At 41.9% G+C, this 17,279-nt stretch overlaps 1 protein-coding gene across 2 annotated transcripts in view; it reads right to left on the reverse strand.

Moving 5' to 3' along the window:
* The window catches only part of HNF4A (hepatocyte nuclear factor 4 alpha), a 162,155-nt gene that overhangs the window by 19,505 nt on the left and 125,371 nt on the right, over positions 1-17,279 (reverse strand). For both annotated transcript variants that reach the window (XM_073607588.1, XM_073607587.1), the window contains exons 2-4: positions 6,979-7,153; positions 2,822-2,916; positions 100-206 (exon numbers count right to left, since the gene is read on the reverse strand). In XM_073607588.1, the coding sequence (XP_073463689.1) occupies positions 100-206; positions 2,822-2,916; positions 6,979-7,153 (377 nt within the window). The remainder of the gene's footprint in view (positions 1-99; positions 207-2,821; positions 2,917-6,978; positions 7,154-17,279) is intronic.

Here is a 17,279-nt window from a genome sequence, read left to right on the forward strand (position 1 = left end):
TACTAGAAAGCTGGTGGGTTTGGTAGGCCACTTGAAGGCCCTGCCATTCTATTGGCGCTGCAGATTTATTAGTATTGCTGTTATAGAGATATCACTCACCTGTTGTGATAGGACTTCTGCTTGGATTAATACATTAATTGAAGGCAGGCTACTGTCTTCATAACTTGACCTCCGCGTGCTTATCCGGTCTCGTTCATTTTGTACAGCTAAAATGGAAACACAGTGGTTAAATAGGAAACTGGGACAACAGGTCCGATTCATAAGGTTTCAGCACCCAATACTTGTGCAAAACTACCTATAGATATGAGATGATTGTCACCCGATCCACTCTTTTGGTTTCCTCAAGTAACAGTCCTATGGCAGACAGTAGCAAACACTCCCAGCCAACTAACTGGTGTTAGGTTGGTTGGAATATTTGTGCTTACAAAAAATGGAAATAGAAATCGCACTGGTGCGACTTAGTGATAATTAGTGATATTAAACACAGCTGCTGGCAACTAATAGTAAGACAACCTAAATAACCATAAATATCAAATATGTTGCCATGCTAACATAGTAATAACAAAGTGCTAGATGCAAATGTCCACATCAAGATGAAATCTCACAAGGTAAATAAAATATGTGAAATTATCCAAGTCCAATGTGTATCTTGAAGGAAACACCAATGATATTAGGCGAAGGTCATGCTACTCCATACATGTAGTTACCACGTGAACAGTGCATTTCTTACAATGGTGACGGTTCACGAGGTGACTACATTTAAGGAGTAGCATGACCTTTGCTTAAGATCACTGGTGTTTCCTTCAAGATACACATTGGACTTGGATAATTTAATAAGTTCTTTTGCTTCCCTTATTATTTTACCCCTCCTTCCTCCTCTATGGGCATGAATGCATACCTAAGAGATAGATTGTCAAAGATACATTCTCACATCTAATAATTATGGAAAGCTTTGAAGCAATAGAAGATAAGGAGCTTCCATGTGGAGCCATTGCCAGAACAGAGACCTGCAGCCTATAGTACAGTGGCCCCACTGTAGTAGACCATTAAAGTGTATCTTCAGCCTAAAGAAGAAAGGTTAGATCATTGGTAACATTTTTACTGCTATTTAGGGCTTCATTTGGGAAGTTTCATCTGACTGTTCAAGTAAAAACAGTGTCATCATGATAGGAAGTAAGGGTTATTCTCCAACCAGGACACAGCTACAAAACCATTTCTTGTGTGTCCCTATTGGAGATTTTCCCTTTTGCTCATGGTGAAAATATTGCAACTGTTGAGGACATTCCTTTACCCAATTTCCTGTTCATGGCCTTAGAGACAGCAAATGACACCTGCCAGTGATTGTAAACTTTCACCCTTTATCCAAAAGTGAAAATAAGTTTGGGCTGAAGTAAAAAATATTGAGCCAACATTCTCACTTTTATTCTGTCTTGTTACACCGGCACATATAAGATGGCAATCAGGTAACCTGGCTGTTTATGGAGAATGTATTATATATTGTGACAAACCCATGTAGAGCAGACTTTTATACTTCACTATGGTACCAAAGTGTCCAAACCATTTACAAACATTGGGATTTATGATGTGGTCCTGAGTCTAGAACATTACATGTCACACGGTATAATAATGGCTTCCACCAGAAGGGAAGACATGATGACCCCTAGGTCACCAGGCTCACAGACAGGATTACTGCTCTGTTAAGTGAACCAGACATCCAAGGTCACCAGGAGAAAGAAGCTGGGTGAACTCCAATCATCTTTATTCTGGGAAAAACTCCAGGGTCAGAATGTGACTACCAACACAGCAGTCTGTGCACATTATGGGCCAAAGCAACCTATCTGAAACCCTCTTGTAGATAGTTTGAACACAATCATATGATATTTCTTAGGAAGTGATAAGTCACCACACATTTTTTATGGTTCTTTACTGAGCGTCCTGACGGCTCAACTCTCCTGCTGTGCCTAGCCACTGATGGCCAAAAATGACCTGATAAAAACAATCAATGTCAGCAACGTCAACTGTAAACGTCCATATAGACACAGAAGAGTTATACAGTGCCATGAGTGGAGATTTAAGGTTGGATCTAAAGGGGCATAACAAGTTTTTCTGACTTTCATAGGCACTAGGTATCACCCTGAGAATTGGCCATACATTATACAATTTTCTTTACCAAAACCATATAATATGGAGGTCAAACCTAAACACTTTTAATTTGTATGCAGTCAGGCAGGCCGTTGCACTACACAGTTAAAGATAAATCTAAATGAAATTGAATAAGAAAGTTGTAGAATGTATGCCCAGCCTTAGGGATTCATAGACAGCCCAATTATTGCTAGCCTGAAATCTGGAGCATACCATCCATGGCAAGCTTGATAGATTCTAACCCAGTGGTTCTCAACCTTTCTTGTGCCGTGAACCCTTGATAAAATTTCCCAAGTTGTGGGGACCCCTAACAGTAAAATTATTTTCATAGTGTGGGTAGTCAGCACCCGAGGCAAGACAAGTAATTTGCGCCCCTAACCCACGTACATTTAGCACTCCCTGAGTCCCTCCCACTCGTACAATATTAAAACCCCTAGATGACTAGCAAACTAAAAGAGTCAATAGAATTGAGATTATCTGGTTAATAGTGGAGGAATCTAAGTAGGACTAAAGTAAAAAGTAAAGGTCGTTCTTCAAAACTACATTGGGACCCTTATGCGAAAGATGACTGTACTCTTCCCTCACTCTGCTTTTTTACAGCATTATGACTATGGGGTTACAGGTCAATTTTAAATAGAAACAAAATGATGGGGTTGGCGTTTCAGGAATGGCACCTCACCTTCTTTCTTCATACCAGCCCGAAAACATTTCTTTAATCTGCAGTAACGACACTGATTCCTTTTGTCTTTATCGACCACGCACTGTCTGCTGAACCTGAAATGATAAGCAGAGAATGAGGTGTGCGTATATTTAAAGCCTGGTGCTGAACCATACAAATTTCGATCTATCTATGGCCAGCTTTACACATTGATTGGATCATGCTTTTACTACTCTGTTATGTGAGGATGATAAGCAATACAGCTTTAATTAGCTTAAGCTACCCAAAGACGGATCATATTTCAGCCAATTCCTGCTAAATTGGCCAAAATTCAAGCCGAGGGTGGCCCTACAAGTACCAGACAGCTTGAAAAAAAGTTGATTTAAAAATTGAGAAGAAAATTATCAGCGGAATGGTGAGGGCAAACTATCAGATGAGATGAACTCAATGTTCAGTAGTACCTATGTATTTGGACAACCACGGGTGTCAGGGCTGCCTGAATACAATAACCAGCAGTGGAGATTCCGACACCCGTGCAGATGGGTACACAGCTGGATTCCCGAGTTCTTAGGAGATTTTAAGAGAAAGAGATAACGTGAATTAGTGTAGTGGTGAATTCTGTAAGCTATGAACACGAGAACTGTGAGTAACCCAATAAGATAATCGGATCGGATCGTTAGTATCGGATCGTTAGTATAGAGCTTTCGAGAGCCGATCACGACAATTCATCCAATATTATTCAACCGGACAAGCACGAAAATTTTCCTCGTACAATGCCAGATTGTACGATTTTTGTTTAATCAGTAAGGTTGTCGTCCGAAAATACAATACAAATACATTACAACACATGACATCACTTACAATTTTTTTTTCTGTCATACGAGAATTTTCGTGACTTTAGTAACCTATTCAATTTCTACTTGCGACTATTAAGCGAAAAATGTCGTACGATCTGTAGTACGATATTCAGATCGTGAGTACGGGCCATAAGTCACAGTGAAAGTGTGAAAGTGTGAAGGGGGGGGGGCTAGAGCTACTTGTTTGGATTGGTAATGACAACTGGAATCAACTGTCAATCAGCAAGGTGCTAGACCACGCTTTGAGAACTGTTTTTTGTTTTCCTTTGGAATGAAAAAGGCCAATGTGCTCTCAGATTACTTTGAAAACACATCCATGATCCTCATCATTATGGGAACAAAGTGAGGATTCAATGTGGAAGTGAAGGCACACCGCTAACTACACCGCTGAAATGATAGCAGCCTTACTTGTCTAAAAATGGATAAAGTTAATATGGATATACAGTGAGGAGGGAAAGTATTCAGACCCCCTTAAAATTTTCAGTCTGTTATATTGCAGCCATTTGCTAAAATCATTTAAGTTCATTTTTTTCCTCATTAATGTACACACAGCACCCCATATTGACAGAACAACACAGAATTGTTGACATTTTTGCAGAATTATTTGAAAAAGAAAAACTGAAATATCACATGGTCCTAAGTATTCAGACCCTTTGCTCAGTATTTAGTAGAAGCACCCTTTTGATCTAATACAGCCATGAGTCTTTTTGGGAAAGATGCAACAAGTTTTTCACACCTGGATTTGGAGATCCTCTGCCATTCCTCCTTGCAGATCCTCTCCAGTTCTGTCAGGTTGGATGGTAAACGTTGGTGGACAGCCATTTTTAGGTCTCTCCAGAGATGCTCAATTGGGTTTAAATCAGGGCTCTGGCTGGGCCATTCAAGAACAGTCACAGAGTTGTTGTGAAGCCACTCCTTCGTTATTTTAGCTGTGTGCTTAAGGTCATTGTCTTGTTGGAAGGTAAACCTTCGGCCCATTCTGAGGTCCTGAGCACTCTGGAGAAGGTTTTCGTCCAGGATATCCCTGTACTTGGCTGCATTCATCTTTCCCTCGATTGCAACCAGTCATCCTGTCCCTGCAGCTGAAAAACACCCCCACAGCATGATGCTGCCACCACCATGCTTCACTGTTGGGACTGTATTGGACAGGTGATGAGCAGTGCCTGGTTTTCTCCACACATACCGCTTAGAATTAAAGCCAAAAAGTTCTATCTTGGTCTCATCAGACCAAAGAATCGTATTTCTCACCATCTTGGAGTCCTTCAGGTGTTTTTTTTGCAAACTCCATGCGGGCTTTCATGTGTCTTGCACTGAGGAGAGGCTTCCGTCGGGCCACTCTGCCATAAAGCCCTGACTGGTGGAGGGCTGCAGTGATGGTTGACTTTCTACAACTTTCTCCCATCTCCCGACTGCATCTCTGGAGCTCGGCCACAGTGATCTTTGGGTTCTTCTTTACCTCTCTCACCAAGGCTCTTCTCCCCCGATAGCTCAGTTTGGCAGGATGGCCAGCTCTAGGAAGGGTTCTGGTCGTCCAAAACGTCTTCCATTCAAGGATTATGGAGGCCACTGTGCTCTTAGGAACCTTAAGTACAGCAGAATTTTTTTTGTAACCTTGGCCAGATCTGTGCCTTGCCACAATTCTGTCTCTGAGCTCTCCAGGCAGTTCCTTTGACCTCATGATTCTCATTTGCTCTGACATGCACTGTGAGCTGTAAGGTCTTATATAGACAGGTGTGTGGCTTTCCTAATCAAGTCCAATCAGTATAATCAAACACAGCTTGACTCAAATGAAGGTGTAGAACCATCTCAAGGATGATCAGAAGAAATGGACAGCACCTGAGTTAAATATATGAGTGTCACAGCAAAGGGTCTGAATACTTAGGACCATGTGATATTTCAGTTTTTCTTTTTTAATAAATCTGTAAAAATGTCAACAATTCTGTGTTTTTCTGTCAATATGGGGTGCTGTGTGTACATTAATGAGGAAAAAAAATGAACTTAAATGATTTTAGCAAATGGCTGCAATATTACAAAGAGTGAAAAATTTAAGGGGGTCTGAATACTTTCTGTCCCCATTTTATATGGATATATGGATAATAAAGACCGCTCACTGCTGCTCTCTCTCCTTGTACAGGGTCAGGGTGACTGGTCTTATAATTTTCTACAGGCAGCATTATAGTGGGTGGAGTCTACTGGGTCACTCCCATAGCTCTACCCTCTGCACAGCCTATGTACACATGTACACTAGACATGTGCAGAACCCAAAAATGTGTTTAGTTTCGTTTTGATTCGTTATTTACAAATATTTGTTTGGTTAAGTTTGTTTCATTCGATTAATTCGTTTTCGGAATTAGTTTTGTTTATTCGTTTTCAAATCTATTCAAATTTTTTAAATTCGAACTCGGATCAATTCGAAAAGTTTTCGAATCCATTTAGAATAGTTTTCGAATTCGAAACATTTCCAAATTCAAATAATTTTCCAATCTCCAAAGAGAATAAAATAGAATAGAAAATAAAGGAGTAAAATAGAAAAAAAAATAGAATAGAAAAGAATATAACAGAAAATAAAAGAATATAATAGAGTAAAACAGAACAAAATAGGTTAGAAAATAAAAGAACAGAATAGAATGGAATAGAATAGAATAGAAAGGTATAGAATAGAATTAAAAAAAGAATAGAATTAAAAAAAACAATAGAATAGGAATAGAAATAATATAACCATTTTCCAAAATTCAAATAGAATCAATCTGAAATTTGAATAGAATAGAAAAGAAGAGTAGAATAGAATAGAAAATAACACAATAGTATAGTAAAAAAAAACAACAGAATAGAATAGAATTAATATGATCATCTTCCTATTCTAATCTATTCTGTTCTATTCTTTTCAAATTCGAATTGATTCTATATGATTTTTGGGAAATGGTTATATTCTTTCAATTCTAGGCCATACATTCTGAAACTTTCTTTCCTTCAACCACAGTCAGTGTTGACGGGGGAATCCCTCCCGCTGTGCTATTGTACCCTGACAGCGAAAGTTTTCCCAGTCATCATATTACAATGTTCACTGATGATGGCTATAGCCACAGGTAGACTGACAGGCTGGTTGTACTGAAGCCTGCCCATAGATGGATTGAAATTCATCCGTCTCCTGTTGAAATGGCTGAGTTTCAATCTGTCTATGGCTGGCTTAAATCCTGCAAGCTAATATAAAAACAAACTGCAGTATTATTTAAAATGTAATGACTACACAATAGGAATAAAAGGGGGGGGGTTAATATTTGCCTGTTATATATAGTGAGAGTGCAGGGGAAGTCCACTCACCTGCAGGAATACATGTGATTCTTCCTGACGCTCCTCCTGAAAAAGCCCTTGCATCCATCACAGCTGGAGGCCCCGTAATGTTTCCCCGTCGCTCTGTCACCGCAGATGGCACACAATGAGTTAACCCCAATACCGTTTGCTGAGCTGATACCGGTCACTTCTGATGGTGAAGTATCTGTGGAGGATACAGAACAGGGAAACACTGCTGTTAGCACATTGCTATGTCTTATACACAGCGGTTGTAGGTATAATACCCTGCTGTGTCGGCCAACAATAAAGTGAAAAATGCATAAACCAATCAGATCTCAGTTTCAGCAAAAGGTGAATTTTAATGTGTTGATCACATCCAATACGATTGTACACTCACCTTTAGATGTACCAACAACTACGCTGGGTTTATTAGGGTTAGGAGTGAGATTGTAGTGGCTGGTTACCATGAGATTTATCCCTTCACCATTGTAGAACATGTTCCATTTTTAAACACTAACTGCCAAACCAACCCCATACTCCATCCAACCCATACCATTAAATCCCATTAATGGAGACCACACCATAATTGGAGTAAAAATTGTCTGTAGCAGCCTCTTTATTGACAAATCAACTTAAATTAACATAAACCGTAAAAAAACATTTGTTAAACCAAAAAGTCACTAATCTCGTTGGTCTTTGCAGGAACCCCAAGCTAACGTATGTTCAAGAATGCACTGCGGTACCTTTACTATAATAGGCCTCCAGCCAATATACTGGCTTGGGGACAACCCACTGACCGCAGTGCACCCATTAACCACCGTTAACTGGAATACAACAGAGAGACCCATACCACCAATGGGTCCCGAACCCTTCCTTATCCGAGGTTTCTTCATTCGCCAGCAAAGACCAACACCCGCCACAGCGCACAAGGGGCAGACCTTACCCTTGAGTGCATCCCACCCTCCCTCAAAGCTCTCTGAATACCATCCTGCAACCCTAGGACTAACATATCAATTCCCACCACATTGAGGTGTACCCCTTCCCCCGCGAAGGTATCGCCAGTTCCAAATGCCGGATAACCAGGCTCCCCATTCCGAACTACAAATCTGCCTACATCCCTCTTGACCTTCTTGCGGGCCATAATTGAGCCACTCCACTGACCTAGCCAAACGGCAAGTCGTCCAAGCAATGATGTCGGACCACATGACAAACATCCAGGAAGGCCATATGGAGCCGCAGGAAATCAAATTTGTTATCACGAGTGATATCCAACATGGACCTCAGTCCTAAATCATTGATGCCGTCGTGTAGCACCAGAACATCCAGCGGTCTATGCAGTCGTGCAAAGCAATGCACTTCCAGAACCATCCTGCTCCACAACATGCTCGGTGCCCCAACCAGCGGACACAGGCTTCCTGCCTAGAAATGCCTAATTACCTACCATTGGGCCTAACGTCTGCTCACCTAGCCCCCCAAAACACATATGAGTGGCCCATTATCCAGACCAGGCCCCGCACGTCACCTGAAAGAGAAGAAACACACCACAAATAACAACAAACACACAAACACAGGCTTACCAACACAGAACACTACAAATGAGCTACCCCCTTTAATCAGACAACAGACGAGGATGAACGTATAACTGGAACCTATGCGATTCCCACCTACCAATACGCTTGACCGCTTCATCATCCAACCCACACCTGGCGGCTTCTGCGGCCGCCCCAATTCGGAATGAATGCAAGGAGAATTCTTTCTCCTCCAAACTCAATGCCCTTAAACATTTACGGAAAACAGAAATGAATTGAAATCTGGACAAGGGTGACCCGTCTGCATGTAACAAACAGCTGGAAATTAACATTTTCAAGCAAAACTCTACAGGTGCAAGACCAACCTTAAAGTGGCTGTAAAGGCTGAAGGTTTTTTACCTTCATACATAAGTGTGCAGCTCCCCCTCAGCCCCCCCCCAATTCTTACCTAAGCCCAATCTCGATCCAGCGATGTGCACGATACCCGAGACTCTCCCAGGTCTCTCCCTCTTGATTGGCTGAGATGGCACTGGCTCCCTCTACTGTCAATCACAGCTAATGAGGTGGGAGTGGGAGCGTCTTGTGGACGCAGAGAGCCGGCTTGGGAGCGAGCACGCGCGAGTGCCTGAACAGCAAGCAGTTTGCTATGGGGCAAGGGGGAGGGGCCCAGAGTGCCAGTGGGGGACCTGAGAAGAGGAGGATTGGGGCTGCTCTGTGCAAAGTCATTTCACATAGCAGATGAGTATAACATGTTTGTTTTTTTTTCCCTTTACAATCACTTTAAAGCAGCCTGCTTCTACTCAGAAGAAGCACATGCATCCCTGACTCTGGTACAAGAGGGTAATCTGATCTTTTAGCTATCAAAAAGAAAAAAACACTTTAATCATCCAAATTGATTAGTAGGAAGTCAGGTTCTGTTCTATTATTGTGTCTAGGGAGGTTGTGAGGGAGTGCAGAGGAGGTAAGCTATAAAGAGAACCTGTTTTTGGCCCTTTAATGGGCAATGCAACAGGTTTCTTTTAATGCTAAACTTCAGACACAGAGGGGTTCTAAACTTCAGACACAGAGGGGTTCTAAACTTCAGACACAGAGGGGTTCTAAACTTCAGACACAGAGGGGTTCTAAACTTCAGACACAGAGGGGTTCTAAACTTCAGACACAGAGGGGTTGATTTACTAAAGGTAAATAGACTGTGCACTTTGCAAAGTTCAGTTGCTCCGGAGCTTCATAATTGAGGTAAACTTCACTTTGCAAAGAATAGCCAATAACATGCAAGTAAAAAAAAACAAAAAAAAACAGCATTTTTGCTTGCACATAATTGGATGATGGAAGTCAGCAGGGCTTCTGCACATTTACTAAGCCCTGGAGCAACTGCACTTGCAGGGTGCAATGGCCCTTTGCAAAGTGCACAGTCTATTTGCTTTTGGCAAATCAACCCCAGACACTTGCATTTAAATAGATTTCTCAATGGCGACAAAGGGTGTATACTTGGGTTGATTTACTAAAGGCAAAAAAACTGTGCACTTTCCAGAGCTTAGTAAATGACTTCCATCACCCAATCACGTGCAAGCAAAAAATGCTGTTTTTTTTAATGTTCCTTGCATGTGATTGGGTACTCTTCACAAAGTGAAGCTCTGGAGCAACTGCAATTGCAGAGGGCAACTGCACTTTACAAAGTGCACAGTCTCTTCGCCTTTAGTAAATCAACCCCACTGCATCCACTTAAATCATACCTTCCAACTTTTTGAGATGGGAATGAGGGACACCTATCAGCAAAAGTATGCAGGCATAGGACACACCCCCTTGCTACGCCCCCTTAAAGGAGAATTGTACAAAAAAACAAGATTGGTTAAACCCACAAGTGTTTTTTTTAACACTATTATTCCTTTATATTGGCTTTTGGAATTTACAAATGCAGCCATTTAGAAATCAGATGAAAGGTTTAGCACTGGAAAACATTTTTTATAGATAAAAAGTGCATTTTATATACAACTATATAGATCAGACCAAAATGAGGGACAAATGAGGGACAGAGGGACATTGCTCCAAATCAGGGACAGTCCCTTGAAATCAGGGACATTTGTGAGCTAGGCACTTTTGAGAAGCATATGTCGACACAAGCCTATATAAAATCCCTTAACTGTGCAATACATAGTTCGTACAGAAAGCAAAACTGTGGGAGGTAACTGGTAAGCCCCACCCACTGCAGGCTGCATGTATAGAACTACAGGAGGGGCGGAGACAGGACCAGTCTCCCTGCACATGGAGAGAGATCAGCAGTGAGCGGTCTTTATTTCACACAGGATCACTACTAGATCTGGAAGAAATACACAAAGCACACCAAGATTCAATAAGAATACACGGCTCCTAGACAATATTGATTTAGGATTAATCTCTAGACAACTATTCCTATTTACTAAACTAGGAATCAAGACAGAAGATTGTGGCTGAGAAGTGCAGCACTGTACTGTATTCCTAGGAAAGTGATAAATGTCACCATTCTAATGCTGGCCATACACTATACAAAAAATCGCCTGGAATTAATTTAGACAGTTCGTTCGTTTTTCGGCCAGTTAATGGGCACAAAATCGATAATCGTTGGGACGTTTTTGAGCCGAAAAAACGAAGGACAGGTTTGGAAATTTTCTGCCGAACGAACAATAAATTGAAAGGTTAATGTGTTTCCCATCCGAACTGTTTGCATTAGGTATATGTAAAAAAACAAACAAAAAATTGATTCATTTATGTCCACTGAACGATTTTTCGGTCATTAAATGATGGCACTATCGTTTGCTCTCACAGCCCAATGTCCGTTTTTCGAAAATGGATTCGGACGATTTTTCGGATAGTGTATGTCCAGCATTACCCTTGTGTCATCCTATAGGCCATAAATCACCAACACTGATGTGGAAACAATAGATCACACCCGACTCTCCCCTCCACCCCCTGTACACCCCACACCACAGAGATTGTATGATATGTGTCTCTTCATTAGATCTACAGGAAAAGACAATCGCTGCAATGATCCCTGTCCATTTCACATACTATCTGGCTGCAAATATTAGTCTGTAGGATAAGTTTATCAGTCAGCATTGTCTGGACCACTCAGCAGTAACTTTCTCTGGAAAGCAAACTCCCGGTGAGTTCATGGGGAAACTGAAATGCTAAGGTATGTGTCTGCAACAGGGCAAGACCTCTGGCCAAAATTCTAGAACATGTTTAAATTTACACAAACTCAATACCATTTACCGACAAACTGAAGGCGAAACTTTTTTTTGGGTCATTGGATAATGGGGAAGCAGTAGAACCCCATTAGGGTATTGCTCTTACATGCACCGTGTTGTCACAGGGACAGGAAGTAAGAAAAAACCCTCCCAGTGAGGCGATCATCTGATAGGTGATCCATACCTCCCAACTTTTAGAGGTGGGAATGAGGGACACCTATCAGCAAAAGTATGCAGGCATAGGACACACCCCTTGCCACGCCCCCTTAAAGGAGAATTGTACAACAAAAATAAAAGATTGGTCCAACCCAAAAGTGCTTTTTTACCACTACTATTCCTTTATATTGATTTTTGGAGTTTACAAATGCAGCAATTTAGAAATCAGATGAAAGGTGTAGCGCTGGGGAACACTTTTTGATAGATAAAAAGTGCATTTTTTATACATCTATATAGATCAGACCAAAATGAGGGACAAATGAGGAGGAATGAGGGACAGAGGGACATTGCTCCAAATCAGGGACAATCCCTCTAAATCAGGGACAGTTGCGAGCTATGGGTGATCTATCCCTTCCCTGCTCTAAAATGAAAAAAAAAAAAAAAAAAGTGTTTCACTTTAAATTGTTTTAGACTTTTATCTGATCTCCAGGCAGATTAAAAGACATTAACACAGCTCTGGAACCACCAATACATCAGTAAATGTATGTTTTTGAATACACACAGTAAATCTGACCTGGTATCAGCTTCTTCCAGTCCCTGTACAGCAGAGCTCGGAGAGGATGAGGGAGAAGAAGCACAAGGAGCCAATTAAGTGTGCTTCGCATAGCTCCCCACTGTTCCTGATTTCGAGGGACTGTCGCTGATTTGGAACAAGTTCCTCTGTTCTTCCTCATTTGGTCTGATCTATATAGTTGTATACAAAAAAGCACTATTTATCTTTCCATAGTGTTTCTGACTGCTAAAACTTTCATCCAATTTGTAAATTGCTGCATTTGTAAATTTTAAAAGCCAATATACAGGAATAGTAGTAGTAAAAAAAATCGCTTGTGAGTTTGACTGTTTTTTTGTTTGTTTAATTCTCCTTTAAGGGGGGGCGTGGCTATGCCTACATACTTTTGTGAATAGGTGCCCCTCGTTCCCATCTCAAAAAAATGGGAAGTATGGCTTCAGTGCAGAAAGCATGCTGATAGTAGGAGACAACAAAGTGACAAAGGCATGAGCTCATTGGTGTGGTGCCTTTCCCTTCACTGTCCAGTCAGAGGGTGGTGGTGGGGAGGAGACCTGTAAGTGAAAGGGAAACTGTAGCAGAGAAAGATTGGGTCCCCTCCCCTGCTAGACAGGGCTGTACTGTAGAGAGGAGCTTTGTAAATCTTTGGACTAGATGACAGGTGTACAGGCAAAACAGTTCCCAAATACGTATGTATTTCATCTGTTTATTTAGCTGTGCACCTAGAGTTCAGCTGTAAGGTGTATGTGACCTGGAATTCCAGCAGGATTGTACAATAGAATCATGTACTCACTGATTTGGATTGCCTGGAGCTGCCAGATGACCGCTTGATGATGAAACGCGTAGGGCGGAGCATCTAGCATCTTTTGCGCCACTTGTGGGTTTCGAGCCGTGGAACACAAATCGTCCCAGCTTCCTGTTTTTTAAGGCTGTATATGCATTGAAGCAATCTATTATGTGATAATAAATTTAAATTTAACACAGAATCACACTATGGAGGTGTCTCTTTCCTATATGTGGGTGATGCGGAGTGAGATTTAAAGGTGAAAGGTACACCTGACACCGCAAGCACGGAAAGATATAGCTGATATCGCAGACACAGACCTGGAGATTGCTGCACAGTGGCAGATACTGTGAAAGTGATATAATGTACTGTCCAGAAGGAGCCAAACAATCATTAGAGACAACTATAGGTATATGCCTAATAGAAACTTTTACTGCAAAAGTCAGATGTGACCCACCTCTAAAGACTGCTTATTGGCTCATCATTGTGATGGGTGACCTCAATGACCAATAGGGAACAGGACCCAACTTGACTTTTACAAAAAAGTCACCATTTGCATATAGTTCCATCCGTCTATAAATCTAGATCTACAAATCATTTTGACACGAGGCTTTAACTGCCTTTTTATTTTCCTGTATCAATTTAAGCTTAAAGTTTTACTAAAGCCTAACCTTTTTTACATTAAAATAACAAACATGTTATACTTACCTGCTCTGTGCAGTGGTTTTGCACAGAGCAGCCCAGATCCTCCTCTTCTTAGGTCCCACGCCAGTGCTCCTGGCCCCTCTTCCTGCCAGGTACACCCAATCAGGCTCGCTCCCAAGCCGCGGCTCTGAGTATCCACTCCATCCATGTCCCCCCTTCATCTCCTGATTGGATCACTGGCTGTGATTGACAAAAGCCAATCAGGAGTGCGAGTCCCTAGAGAGCCAAGGTTCTCGTGGATATTGTTGGATTGAGAGGGGGTTCAGGTAAGTATTAAAGTAATTGTGCAGTCTCTTTTTTTTTTAATTTAAATAAAAAACATGTTATACTTACCTCCTCTGTGCAGCTGGATTTGCACAGAGCAGCCCGGATCCTCCTCTTCTCGGGTGCCTTTTTGCTGCTCCTGGCCCCTCCCTCCTGACGAGCGCCCCGATAGCCCAGCAGCTTACTATGGGGGCACCAGAGCCGCACTGTAGCTCCAAGTGTCCATTCAGACACGCAGCTGCCGTTCGGCCCTGCCCCCTCTCTCCCCTGATTGGCTAACCAACTTTGATTGACAGCCACAGGAGCCAATGGCGCAACGGCTAAGCCCTGGCCAATCGGGAGTAGAGTCCCGGATGGATGAGGGAACCGTGGATATTACTGGAGAGAGATGGGGCTCAGGGTAAGTATTTGGGGTTGCTGGGGAAGCTGCTACACACAGAAGGTTTTTTATCTTAATGCATAAAATGCATTAAGATAAAAAACTTTCTGCCTTTACAACCCCTTTAAGGGGGGCTGATGCACACAGGTTTTTTTTTACCTGCATAGAATGCAAAAAAAAAACCTTCAGCCTTTACAACCTCTTTAACCGATTCAGCCTGGAAGATTTTACCCCCTTCATGAACAGAGCACTTTTTGCTATTCAGCACTGCATCGCTTTAACTGACAATTGCGCGGTCGTGCAACGTTGCACCCAAACAAAATTGATGTCCTTTTGTGCCCACAAATAGAACTTTCCTTTGGTGGTATTTGATCACCTCTTTGATCACGCAGTATTTTTTACTTTTTGCTATAATAAATATCCCCCAAAAATATATTAAAAAACGATTCTTTTTCCTCAGTTTAGGCCGATATGTATTCTTCTACATATTTTTGGTAAATAAATATATATTGATTGGTTTGCGCAAAAGTTATAGTGTCCACAAAATAGGGGATAGTATTATGGCATTTTTATTTTTTACTAGTAATAGCGGCGATCTGCAATTTTTATTGGGACTGCGACATTATGGCGGACACGTCGGACAATTTTAACACATTTTTGGGGACCATTGTCATTTATACAGCGATCAGTGCTATAAAAATGCATTGATTACTGTAAAAATGTCACTGGCAGTGAAAGGGTTAACCACTAGGGGGCGATCAAGGGGTTAATGTGTTCCCTAGTGTGTGTTCTAACTGAAGGGGGGAGGGGACTGTGTAGGGGAAGAGATAAATCGCTGTTCATACTCTGTATGAACAGACGATCAGTCTCTTCTCCCCTCAGAGAACCGGAAAATGTGTGATCCCGGTTCTCCATGTGCCCCGAGCGATTGTGGGAGCCCGGCGGTGATCGTGACCGCCGGGCACTCGCATCGGCTCCATGGACGAACTGGATAACGTCATTTCGCCCAGCCGTGCCATTCTGCCACAGTACAACTGCAGCGGCTGGTCGGCAATTGGTTAAGGTTTGAGTGTGATCTTGAACTTCCAGGTTGATGACAAGTCTAGGTAATGTATATGTATAGCTCATTTTTTTCTAGTTTGGATAGAGTAGGGAATGTTTAAGACCTGTTTGGGGAGTTTTCCTTCACTTCCTGTGCTGGAGATATAACAGGATGTGAGATGAAATCTCTACACAGTAGGACAGTGGACACCAGAACGGGTGTCTTCATTTGATGATGTTCCCTCTTGCTCTGGTGACAACAGTAAAATGTGGGATTTGCAACCACTTACTTTCTCAGTGACAATGCCACTGGGATAAATAAAGAGGGTGATTTGTTCCAGCAGAGACACAGTCATCAATAAAAACCTGACAGGGGATCAAATCCTTCTTTTCTCCATCCACACCAGCAAAAAAATGTTAATCGAGGATACAGAAAAGAAAAGTTTTGGCTTGTAGGAGGAGTTTTTATTCTTCTCTGACTGTCCTATGAGGCTACAGGACCCCTGACCCTCTGTCTGGATAGTGCCGATTGGCCCTGAGCTGATCACATGCACCCTCCCAAGAAAAAAAAACAAAAACACAAAAACAAAAAAACAAAAACACACCAAACTGGTGAAGAACAATGCCTTTTCCAGCATGATGGAGCACCCTGCCATAAGGCAAAAGTCATAACTAAGTGGCTTGGGGAACAAAATATTGAAATTTGGGGTCCAACAGCCCTTTTACACAATGCGGACGATTAACCCCGTACGTTCCACAGTGAATATAACAAGCATGCTTTACTGCAATTACAGACTGATTTTACTGTTGTGGGTTTACTAACACTCTTAAAGGGTCATCATGCGTATTATAATCTGACTGTACAATTTTGATACAGTTTTCTTTAGATGAGGCTTGTCAGGGGTTCTAACCCTTCTTTACTCTATAAGAAACTAAAAACTAAGTCTGGTGGAATTTCTCACCAAAACTTATAATAGGTGAGGGATCTTCTGCATGGAATGCTCTCACAGCTCCGGGTTCTCTTTTATGATGAATTAAGGGTGCCATTCCAGCCACAGGATATATCCCCACATGACAAGGCTGCAGTTTACTATAGAAAGGGCATGTTTGCTTTGTGTTGTTTGCTGTAGATGGAGGACACAGGGGTGTTAGATGTAGACATTCTTCAGCTAAGTGGTTTACACATGTAGAGTGGTCCTCTCAGAGATAACCCAGCTATGCCGCCACTTTCAGTAAAAGTTATGTGCTTAAAAGTCTTCCATTGAAATACCCTGATTTGTTATAGTGTTCAAATGTACCAAAAACCCATCTTTTCCTGGGAGCTAGAGCCTTTCCTATCTTCTGTTGGCATCCTCGGTGATTGCTAATGGGTATTTCTTCATGGGGATGTCCAACGCAAACCTCTCTGCACATGTTAATTTTGCTGCAATCTGTTGTAAAACTATGTAGCACCCTCTAGTGTGCTAGAATAGGTGTAGATACTGTAGTTAGCTGTAGAGTAGTTAAATTTGGCTTGGTTGAGAGCCAGGCCTGGGTTGAATCTGGGTCAGGGTAGAGTGACTTAGGGATGCTAAATGACTCAGCAAGCAGCATCTCTGGTGACTTCCCCTGCTTTCTGGAACCATGGAGAAGCTTCCAGAAGTAGAGGGTGGAGTCTAGGAGGAGCTGCTTGGGTATTGAT

Source organism: Aquarana catesbeiana, linkage group LG12 (genome assembly GCF_042186555.1).
Source record: "Aquarana catesbeiana isolate 2022-GZ linkage group LG12, ASM4218655v1, whole genome shotgun sequence".
Classification (NCBI taxonomy): Eukaryota; Metazoa; Chordata; class Amphibia; order Anura; family Ranidae; genus Aquarana; species Aquarana catesbeiana.